This window comes from Salvia splendens, chromosome 8, assembly GCF_004379255.2.
Source record: "Salvia splendens isolate huo1 chromosome 8, SspV2, whole genome shotgun sequence".
Lineage (NCBI taxonomy): Eukaryota > Viridiplantae > Streptophyta > Magnoliopsida > Lamiales > Lamiaceae > Salvia > Salvia splendens.
Window position 1 is genome coordinate 11,725,703 of NC_056039.1, and position 12,346 is coordinate 11,738,048.

The 12,346-nt window shown below is 41.9% G+C and overlaps 1 protein-coding gene across 1 annotated transcript; it reads left to right on the forward strand.

The window, feature by feature from the left end:
• Positions 1-4,243: 4,243 nt before the first annotated feature.
• On the forward strand, positions 4,244-8,825 carry LOC121744763 (respiratory burst oxidase homolog protein C-like). The gene is made up of 12 exons (XM_042138391.1): positions 4,244-5,097; positions 5,171-5,339; positions 5,456-5,504; positions 5,605-5,718; positions 5,807-6,232; positions 6,300-6,683; positions 6,774-6,869; positions 6,944-7,059; positions 7,156-7,258; positions 7,562-7,635; positions 7,719-8,275; positions 8,413-8,825. The coding sequence occupies exons 1-12, from the start codon at positions 4,491-4,493 to the stop codon at positions 8,520-8,522; spliced, it is 2,805 nt and encodes a 934-aa protein (XP_041994325.1). The 5' UTR covers positions 4,244-4,490; the 3' UTR covers positions 8,523-8,825.
• The last annotated feature ends 3,521 nt before the right edge of the window (positions 8,826-12,346 follow it).

Genomic DNA, 12,346 nt, shown 5'->3' on the forward strand with positions numbered 1-12,346 from the left:
ACAATGGGACGCCCGATGCGTGCCATCGTCCGCCCCATTGTGGGTGCCCGCCATCGTCCGCGCCATACGCCCACTCCCGATGCATCGTCCGCCCTTCAACCGCGGACGATGGGCTATCGTCCGCGCCATCGGGCGCCCCATTGCGATATCGGCGGACGATGGTCGCGGACGATGCCACGCGTTTTTTAATTTTTGTATAAATGCCCCTACCCCAACTTCATTTGTAACGTTTCATTTTCACGATTTCACTCTCGAAACTCACATTTTTATTATTTCGACGAAATGGATGCAAGTCCCAACAGTCCGATGTTTGGGGAGGCGCGTTGGCCGGGAACAGAACCCTACGAATATCGGCCGTTCGACGCCAATGCACAGTACGATCCCGAATTCAGCACAGAATCGTACGGTTTGTCTGACATGGAACCGTCACCAAACCGACCCGTCGCCCCCTCCCGACGCGCCGCCGCCGAGGCCGCCGCCGACGACACCCCATCCGCAGCCGCCGACGCCACCCCATCCGCTTCCGCCCCCGCAAAAAAGAAGCGGAACTGGCAGCGCGCGCAGAAGTTGCCACCTCCGGTAGTATGTGAAGAGTACGCCCCTGGCCGTACAAACTACCAGCCGGATGAAACCCTCGTATTGGCGAGGTGTTGGGTGGATATATCGGAGGACCCGATATTCGCGAACAACCAGAGGCAGCAGGCGTACAAGCGCCAACCAGAGCAGCTCCGCAAGAACTGAGACTAGGTGAAGAAACAAATCAACCTGTTCTCGTCGGAGTACGAGAAGTGCGCGAGGGAGCAGCGGAGCGGCGAGAGCTTGAGCGACGTGCGCGTTAAAGCGATGTTGTCGTACCAGTCCCTGTACAGCGACTTCAAGCACGAGGCCATCTGGGCGCTCTTGAGGGACAAGCAGAAGTTCCAAGGCTGGATTCTGCACACCGGGGCGACAAAGAGGACGAAGACCACCGAAGCTGGTGGTTACACGAGCAGCGAAAGCGGAACTCGTCCGGTGGACCTCAACCGGACGTATATGGAGGACGATAGTACCGGCACACCGATGTCCTCCCTACGTCCCATAGGCGTCAAGGCTGCGAAGGCCAAGGGGAAGGCGGCGGCGACATCATCCTCAACCGCCGCCGCGCCATCGCCGATCCCGGTCCCGATCCTGGCCCCGAGCGCGACGGCCACCGCGTATGAGTCGTTGGCAGCAGCCTCGATGGCGAAGACGTTGTTGCAGACGCACAAGGCCCTCAAGAAGTGTACGGACCCCGCCGGCCGAAATTCTCCCGGGGTTGATCGATGAGTTGCGCCGGAAGTTGGGAATTGCATAGATTAGCCAACTTGAATCGTGTAACTTTTGTGTTTTTATTAATGCAATATTCGCCGGTTTATGGTTACTCGTTGTGTTTTTAAATTAGTTTGCATTATATATTTAAAAATATTTAAATTAATTAACAAAATAATATTAAAACATATAGGCCCGCCTTAGGGCGTCCCATCGTGGAGGCCATTAGTTGGAAAATCATTGGATACATAAACTAATAAAATACGACATGTATTATAAGTTGGAATGGAGTTGATGAAAATGACAAATACAATTTTTTCAGAAGGAATATGTACACACCAATGTCATGTTTTAGTTCTTTGATTTTAGTTGTAAGATATTCATTAAAATAGGGTGGCACTTCTCAAAGTGTAAACAATAGATTTTGTGTATATCTAACTAGAATAATTTATTGAAAGCTCACTGCATTTTTCTTCATTGTTTACAACTTGTTCCACTTGCTATTAATCTTATTCTTAACAATAATGAGATGATGAAATTTCGAGTTTTTTATGCATAAAATTTTACTCGAGCAGTCAAAATCAACGAGACAAACAAAAGTGGGAGGTTAGAGCCATTTTGCGTAATTGATTAGTCACAAAAGTCTAATTTGAATTCAAGAAAATGTAAGACACCATTATAGTTAAAACTAAAAATTATATAATACTATATTAGCCTGCCTAGCAATAATTGTTCCTTAGGAATACTACTTTCTTAAACATAATCGATAATAATTTAGAGGTGTTCAGTTTGCAAAATTGTATTCGAGATTAAATTTGTAGTGTGTTTGTTTTATGAGATTCAATCTCACAACTCAATCCCAGATGGATAATCATGAGATAATTAGTCTTAGCTAACCCCATATGACTAAAATAATCTCACAACTCAATCCTAGATTATATCTTGGTACTATTTTATCTTGGCAATCGAACACCACCTAAATGGAGGATTTATGAACGGCGATTCATGATTAAATTCAAAGGGCAATTATTTTTTAATCCAAATTAACAATCATTATTAGTCACTTGTCATATTAACTAAGGATTAGAAAGTCTAGTGGATAGCATTTTATAGTCGACTTGGGTTCTTTACGGAATTTACATGATCATTATCGATACGTCACTGGTGTCCAATTTATTCACAATATCTTTTACTCCATCGGGATATATATTCTCTCGAATTCCTAGATTTTAAATTTCATCATGTATAACTAACTATTCCTACACCGTAATACATGGTCCATTATTAGTTATTAGTACAGTTCACGTGGATTACAAATTATTTTGATAAACAAGGCATTCAACTAACGTCTCAAATTATGTAACTAAAACTTATAATATGATAGTATATGATTATTTAACTTGGTTTATTCGAATTTTGTTTCATTTTTATTTTTTTTATATGACTTTTCAATCTTATTGAAACAAGTTTTCATGTATTGTCCTTAAATACAAAAACTTCAATTTCTGGCCTATGATGATGAGCATAGCCATGTGACAATTTTAAATTGTGGGAAATGTCCATTGTGTGAGAGAAAATGGAAAGTCCGGACATCGTCTTTTGATTCACACGTGTCAAGTCGCAAAAAGAGTCGTTTCTTGAACTCCCATTAGGCTTAAAGTTTTGAAACAATACTGCTTTGTTCTGAATATCCTAAGATGGCGTTCGGTTGCCATGACTAATATCATGAGACTATCCATCTAGGATTAAGTTGTGGGATTATTTTAGTTGGAGGGGGAGATTATGACTAATTATCATGAGACTATCCATCTAGAATTAAGTTGAAGGGTTCAATCTTATGAACCAAACATGATACATATTTAATCATGAGATTTAATCTTACTAACCGAACCGGGTTTATACAATAATAAATATAGAGGTCCAGAGTTTATTGCCAAATTTATGGAATGGTTCTCAGCTAGTGAAACTGAGGAGGATCTTTGGATAGACACATGGAGATGGTCCAATATTTACAACCACAAGTCCACAGACTGCTTATGAACCTACTATAAAAGATAATGCATTCCATTATTGATGATTCCTCCTTAGTTACAAGTCATCTTCAATCCCTGATATGCCTAATCTGAAGAGTCCAACTTAAAAGACGGGATAGAAAATGATCGTACAATATGCGAACTCCCACGGCAAATAAAGGTTGTTTTGCTTGGAGAAATCTCGCCCCTCCAGTAGCACAACTTTAAGTTTGATATATCCTATAAGAAAATACTAAATATATATTTTGAGTTTTTCCTTATAGGATAAATCAAACTTAAAGTTGTGCTATTGGAGGGGCGAGATTTCTCCAAGCAAGACAACCTTTATTTGCTATGGGGGTTCCCATTGTATGATCATTTTCTATCCCATCTTTTAAGTTGGATGATGCGACACACGACCTTTATTTACTGCTTTGATCACTCATGCCTTTAAAACTACGTTACATAACTTTGTTTTCATGTGTTGGTAAAACTCAAGATTTGCTTTCATCTACATGAAGCTGCACATATTTGGACAAACATACGCATAAATAGCCTTAATAGTTTTACTGAAAAACAAGTGAGTATAAATACAAAGCCTCACACAATTTTCACACAATAGCAATAGACTTGTACCTAAAGTGGATATTCCACATAATAATAAACACACAACATAACTAATTATTTCCAGAAACTATTTCTGTCCTAGAAATTTAAATCCATCACAACTGTTTCTGGATTTAATAAAAACGCGTGGAACATGAATATGACGACGGCAGTATAAACAAGAAAAAAACAACAAAAGTGGAATACGTGTGAAATAATATTCATTGCATCCATCTCAGCGAGACCCAAAATCACAAAATTAGCCGGTCAAACCAACCCACTCCCTCTGTTGACAATCTTTTTTTCCTACTTATATATGCGAAGGTAGAGTTTCCTCATTTTTTTCTTACACGCACAATTTCGAAAGTGGTTAGAAGACTTAGTCATAAGGAGGATTTTTATATGGTTGGAAGAATCTCTCCTTATTCTGCATATATTATATACTCTCATATCCATTTTTCCAATTTATATAGCACAAAAAGCTCTAACTTTGTAGTACAAGAACTAGAGCAACCAAAAAACTCTCTTTCCTACCCATTATTTGTTCAATTCATTCTCATTTTACAACTTATTGTATAGTGTGACATGTACAAATCCCAAATGCAAAATTCGGAAAATAATCAAAACCACCACCATCACCACCACCACTCCGACACTGAAATTGTCGGGGGCAGAGACAGGACCTCTTACAGCGGCCCACTTAGTGGGCCGCTGAAGAGGCCTGGCGGGGGAAGGAAAAGCGCCCGGTTCAACATCCCAGGAGACTCCCCCGCCCCGGCCAACTCCGGCGATGACTACGTGGAGATCACCCTCGACGTCCGGGAGGACTCGGTGGCGGTGCACAGCGTGAAGGCGGCGGGCGGCGGCGAGGTGGAAGACCCGGAGCTGGCTCTCCTCGCCCGGGGCCTCGAGAAGCGGTCCTCATTCGGATCCTCCGTCGTCAGAAACGCCTCGTCGAGGATCCGGCAGGTCTCGCATGAGCTCAAGCGCCTCGCCTCACTCACGCGCCGCCCCCAGCCGCCCGGGAGGTTCGACCGGACCAAGTCCGCCGCCGCGCATGCTCTTAAAGGGCTCAAGTTCATCAGCAAGACCGACGGCGCCGCCGCCTGGGCAGGCGTCGAGAAGCGCTTCGACGATATCACCAAAGACACCGACGGCTTGCTCCCCCGCGCCCGCTTTGGCGAATGCATCGGTATTTTTTTTTTCTTTTTTGATTCGAATTATTGAGAGAAAAAGTAAATAAATTAATTATTGTTTTTGATCAGGAATGAACAAGGAGAAGGAATCCGGCGATTTTGCCGGCGAGCTATTCGACGCGCTAGCGCGGCGGAGGAACATCACCGGCGGGTGTATCAACAAGGGGCAGCTGAGGGAATTCTGGGACCAAGTTGCTGATCAGAGCTTCGATACGCGCCTTCAAACCTTCTTCGACATGTAAGTTGTGAAAGAGAAAAGAACTGATTTTGAATCTTGTTGTGTCACGATCGGAAAATCATTAATTGCACATGATATTTCATTTTAATTATGTTAATTTTTTTTATTCCGCGCAGGGTTGATAAAGATGCTGATGGCAGAATCACAGAGGAGGAAGTCAGAGAGGTATGAAGCAATAGTAATCTGATACTATACTATTGTTATTTGTATTAATTATTCTAGATTTATTAATGTATATACATTGACTTTCTATAATTAAATTCAGATTATTACAATAAGTGCCTCGGCGAACAAGCTGTCGAATATTCAGAAGCAAGCGGATGAATATGCAAGATTGATTATGGAAGAATTGGATCCTAATGAGATGGGATATATCATGGTAAATTAATGAATGCACTAATAAAAAGATGTAGCTAGTTAATTTTTTTAAAAAAATTAATCCGATAATGTATTTTGTGTGAAAATAGATTGAGAATTTGGAGATGCTGCTGCTGCAAGGGCCGAGCCAATCGGTTCGAGGGGAGCGCGAGAGCCGGAATCTGAGCAAGATGTTGAGTGAGAAACTGAAGGCGAATGAAGAGCATGCCATAAAGAGGTGGTACAGAGATGGCCGTTACTTTTTGCTTGATAATTGGCAGAGAGTTTGGGTGATGGGTTTATGGATTGGAGTTATGGCTGTTCTCTTCACTTGGAAATACATCCAATACAAGGATAGAGAGGTTTTCGAGGTGATGGGCCACTGCGTCTGCATGGCCAAGGGCGCCGCCGAGACCCTCAAGCTCAACATGGCTCTCATTCTCCTGCCCGTCTGCCGGAACACCATCACCTGGCTCCGCAACAAGACCAGGCTCGGTGCCGCCGTCCCCTTCGACGACAATCTCAACTTCCACAAGGTAAGTAATTAACATCTGAAATGTCACATAATTTTATATGACGATAAATTTTGGAAATAATTGATAGGTTATTGCGATTGCGATTGCAATGGGAGTTGGAATACATGGGATAAGCCATCTGGCGTGTGATTTTCCGCGTGTGTTGAGCGCAACGCCCGATGAGTACGAGGACATGGAGAAGTTCTTTGGGGAGCAGCCGACGAGCTATTGGTTCTTCATCAAAGGGTGGGAAGGTGTGACCGGAATTGTGATGGTTGTGCTAATGGCAATAGCCTTCACACTTGCTTCGCCGTGGTTTAGGAGAGGGAGAATTAATCTACCAAAGCCTTTGAATAAGCTCACCGGATTCAATGCCTTTTGGTATTCCCATCATCTGTTTGTGATTGTATACGCTTCCCTCATTATTCACGGCATCAAGCTCTACTTGACCAAAGAATGGTACAAGAAAACGGTAATTAAGTCCCTGCCTTATCATCATTTACTTGCATACATAAATTCATGTACTCGATAATCACATTCAACATGTAATTTTCTACTTCAGACGTGGATGTATTTGGCCGTTCCACTCACGCTCTATGCCTCCGAAAGATTGATTAGGGCATTTAGGTCCAGCATCAAGGCCGTCAAGATCTTGAAGGTACAAATTGTTTCCTCTTTTCACCAAATAATAATGTCCACATTTGTTCTTATTCGATTAAATATATGATGAAGGTGGCTGTGTACCCCGGGAATGTGCTAACGCTTCACATGTCAAAGCCGCAAGGATTTAAATACAAAAGTGGGCAATACATTTTCGTCAATTGTGCAGCTGTTTCTCCATTTGAGTGGTACTTGCCTCATTAATACTATTATTTTAATATTACTATATGATCTATCATATAAATTTTGGGAAATTGATTGGTCTATTTTTAACGTGAATGCAGGCACCCATTTTCCATTACTTCAGCACCCAGAGACGATTATGTGAGTGTTCACATCAGAACACTTGGTGATTGGACCAGGCAATTGAAAGAAGTATTTTCTAAGGTACCCCAATTTCCTATGTATATTCACTTGATATTCATTCATCATCAATTTGTTACAAGTTATAACCAACTGTGTTTATTTGCCATTGAAATAAATGTTGCACAACTGCATTATTTACCTAGATCAAGTTACCTATGCTGTCGGTTAGAGAAATTATATATAGATATATATGTGTCCTATTTTTTTTTAGCTTGCCCATAATTTATAGCAATGTGTATCCACCAAAATCCATCGCCTTCTTTTTTGGTGACTAACCAAAAGAAAAAGATTTTTCTAATAAAGTGTGATTTTGATCTTTGTTAGGCTTGTCAGCCTCCGCCAACAGGAAAAAGTGGACTACTTCGTGCTGACTATTTGCAAGGAGAGAGTAATTCCAAGTGAGTAATTAATAACATCGGCCTAAGTTTTCATTTAATTATATCACATCATGCATCTAAATAATATTTGTTGAAATTTGCAGCTTCCCTATAAAAGTGTTGATTGATGGTCCATACGGTGCACCGACCCAAGACTACAAGAGCTACGACGTCGTGTTGCTGGTTGGGCTGGGCATAGGCGCGACACCCATGATCAGTGTGGTCAAAGACATTGTCAATAATATGAAAGAAATGGATTCCGAGGATAATGCATTGGAGGAAGGAAGCGCGGGCCCCAACCCTCTTGCCACGCCCAAGCAAAGCACGGGCTCAGGGAGCGGACGACACAACTTCAAGACCAGGAGGGCCTACTTCTATTGGGTGACACGCGAGCAGGGCTCGTTCGATTGGTTCAAGGGCGTGATGAATGAGGTTAGTGAGATGGACCACAAGGGAGTGATCGAGATGCACAACTACTGCACAAGCGTCTATGAGGAGGGCGACGCACGCTCCGCCCTTATTACCATGCTGCAGTCCCTGAACCACGCCAAGAACGGGGTCGATGTCGTGTCAGGCACCCGCGTCAAGTCCCACTTCGCCAAGCCTAATTGGCGCACGGTCTACAAGCGCATCGCGCTCAATCATCCTAATAGTAGAGTCGGTGAGCTTCTAATTTTGCTTAAATTAATTAACTCCCTAGCTATGGGGCTGGTGCAACTTTTGCATCGTGTGAGATTTTTTATTTTTAAAATTGGTGTTTATGAAATTCTAATAATTGTGGTGGTTGATATTTTGCAGGAGTGTTTTACTGTGGGGCACCACCACCAGTGAAGGAGCTAAGACAACTGGCTTCTGATTTCTCTCACAAGACCAACACCAAATTTGAATTCCACAAAGAGAACTTTTGAATAAAGACAAACTCATATAGATTTTTATTTTTATTATTTTTTAAAATTTCTAGAACTGATTGAAGGATAAGTCTAATCCCTCACAAAATATCATGGAGATGGACCACCACCCAACATCAGATATTTTAGTTTTTTAATAAACCGCTATTTATTTTTTTTATTTCGTTTAGAAAGTATAGATTGTTAGAAGTGAAGTCATCAAGAATCATGCTTGCATTAGCATGGTTGAATCTGTTTAGAAATCTTAGCATAGCATGTACTGTACATTCTGTTTTCAATCCACCAACCCCTTAATTGTGTTTATTTCTTTGCTTTTCTTTTTCAATATTTTTCGCCAAAAACTGTTAGCTCAAGTCAACTGAGAATTGTACTCCCTCCGTCCCGCACTACTCGCACATTTCCTTTTGGGCACGGAGATTAATGAATGAGTGATAGACAAAGTCAACAATTACGGCTGTAGGTATAAATTATTACTAAAAATGGAAAGAGTGCAAATAACTTGGGACGCTCAGAAAGAAAATAAGTGCAAGTAGTGCGGGACGGAGGGAGTATATTACACGGTATGAATGTGGTGGATGCAATTATACCATTTATGACTATAATAATTATTCAACTTTAATTGAAAATAGCCTAACCCATTATAACTTTCCATATCAATTGATGGTTCCAACATTAATTTGTGGTTACAAATTACAATCATCTAATGGTTGAAATCAAGTATATTCATTATAGCATATTTTGGGCCCCATGAATTTGACTGTTCACTTCATATGCTTAACCAGGAATAGAATTTTGGATTGGCCAATCAATTTTCTGTTTAATTTTTCTAAATGCAAATTGAATGTATGTGAATTAGGTGAAATTGCTATTCCATATTATAAAACGGATAATTAGCTTTTTTGGAGAAAACTTATGTGCGCGCAAGAGTAATTATGTTATTAGTTAAAGGCGATTATATCATAATTAGGATTGGTAATTTAAATCTTGTACAAAAAATAGACTCACTTTAAATTCGAGCGACGGGAGGTGAAAATGCGTCCAATAAATAGCGTCATTTTCTTGTAGTTACTAACAAACTATACAAAAGAAGAGAAGGCATAACCGCATAAAAATTCATATTATTTGAGCACCGTACAAGTGTGAAATATTTTGGAGTCATCTTTAAAGAGATGGTTGGCATGAATTTTTAAGAAATTTTGTATATGAGCTATTGTTCTCAATTAAAATAACTTCTATATACTCCTTCCGTCTTGCATTATGTGTCTTTGTTTTTTATTTTTATTCGTCCCATATTAATTCTCTCATTTCATTTTTACCGCTTTTGGTAGCGGACCCTACATTCTATAAAGATATTTTTACTCATATTTTATTATAAAACTAATATATAAAAGTAGGATTTACATTCCACTATTTTTTTTATTTCACTTTGTATTATATTTTATAAAACTCGTGTTAAGTTAAAGTGGGATACATATTGGAAGATGGAGGGAGAAGTATTTTAAGGTTTTAGGTTTCTAAGTGAATATTTTGATATGCAGAGGGTTTGTGCATTTCACATAGAATTTGATTGAGTACTTTTATTACTCCATAATTCATGATTGTCCATTGATATATCCATAACCGACTATTTTTTGCTAAAAAATGAACTTAGAGCTTTAATTAGATTTTGGGATAGTTTTATTATTACTATTAACTACTATAATCAAGTATGATATCCATATTTTGATTAAAATATCACTAGTTTTAATATTTAATGGTAAATAAAAATAAGAAAAATTACAGAAAAAAAGAAAATAGAAAGAAAAAGAAAGTAGAAAATTGAAGCAAACCAAAATTAAAAACTTTGCCCAATGAATGATTTAGAGCATCCACAATGGCGGCGAGCTCACAGGCTAGCCGATCCCTGGCGCTCGCCGGTCCGCTCGCCGAACCATTGCAGCCGGCGAGCGCCAAATCGGCGAGAAAAACGGCGATCGCACGCCGATTCCCGAGCGCTAGCCGATGCGCTCGCCGATCGGCTGGCCGCCATTGCAGGCTCCCGATCGACGAGCGATCGACAAGCGGGAATTTTTTTATTTATTTAATTTTCGAAACACTATATATACGCGATTTGCACGTCATTTTCATTTGCACCACTTGTTTTAACGAGTATTCTCTCTATCTTAATTTCTGTACAAGAGTAACAAAGCGAAATGGAGCACAACAACGTCTATCGCCCCAGTTTTGATTTTGTGACTGCTTCTTCGCACACATCGACCCCAGCGGAGACGCAGTTCACTGGGTGTGATACTTTCTCCTTAGAGGAGTTGGGGATAGATCTCGGGGATGCGGGCACTTCCGTTCAAACGGGGGGAGTAGAGCGGAGTCGGGGCGCGCCAAAGAAGAAGAAGGGGAAGAGGGTGGTCGGCGAGTCGTCGCAGCCGGCTGGTGACGACAGCCCGGCATGGAGGAAGTGGACGGACGCGGAGAACGTCCCGCTGTCCAAGGCGTGGGTGAGTGTTTGCGATGATCCCTTCGCCTCGAACAATCTGAGGATAGTCATCTTGTGGGCTAAAATAGCAGCAGCCTACAAGGCATTTTGCCCGGAAGGGACGCAGCGGGGAGGAGTGCCGGAAGGGGTGTGACCGAATCCGGGCTGAGGTCTCCTAATTTTCGGACTTGTACACCAACGCCCTCTAAATGCAGACCAGTGGCCAAACTGACGAGGACTGCAGGAGGATAGCGGAGAAAGCTTTCCCCGTGCCCGGGCTTTACAAGGAGTTCACCTACTGGAAATGCTACAAGGTGCTGATGGACTCCGAGAAGTTTCGGCCAGGTGTCGACGCTGGCTGGCCGAAGAAGCAGCGCTTGAACTATACCGGTGATTACAGCGGCGGCAGCAGCGGCGGTTCCCATGACCTCCCCGAGGATGCACAGGAGTTCCCGTCCCCTCCCGCATTTGCTCGCCGCACTCGCCAGATTGGTCAAAGGCAGGCGCAACGGGCTCGCCAGGCCTCCTAGGAGGTCCACTCGGCATCCCCCCTGTTGGCCAGTCGACAACCGACCTCGCCTTCTTCGCGCGTCAACAAACGCGCTCTCAGATGTGGAAGGTCTTAGCTGAATGGAGGGCGGCAACCGACCCCGAGGAAAAGAGTTTTCTCCACGCGATGCTCATGAGTATGCGGGCCGATTTAACCTCCGCCGCGGCATAGGTGGGGGCCTCAGACGCGGGCTCAGATGCCGTAGATTTGGGGGTCCCGTATAGCGGCGAAAACAGCGACGACGAGGACGAGGAGTGAGGCGGGGGGGGGGGGGGGGGGGCTCGTGTGTGGAGGAGGATTTTTTTATGTAATTTTTTTTAAATTAATGTACTTTTTTTAATTAATGTACTTTTTAAAATTTTAATATTATTATTGAGTATTCCCGTATCTGTGCCGAAAATTTAATTCTGTATTTTGTGTGATTGTTAATTATTTGTTTTTATAATTTTGTTTATTGTGGCTAGGCTATGGCTGAGCTATTGCTTGTCCAGTTGCTTGTCCTGATGAAGTGGCAGGAGGAGTTTTTAGGGCTGCTGATGTGGCAGGAGGAGTTTGTGGCTAGGCTATGGCTGAGCTATTGCTTGTCCAAAACCATTGTGGATGCTCTTAATATCGTTATATATACGTCTAAATAGTGCATGCTAGTGGAAAAATTCAATTGACAAAAATACCCTTGAGGAAAATTTTGAATAATGATAAAAATGTCACGAAAAATGCACAAAGGACCTTATATATGATTAACTATTATTACAAGGTGTATCTATACAAATATAATGTGTCAGTTTTTTGGCATGCCATGTGGCA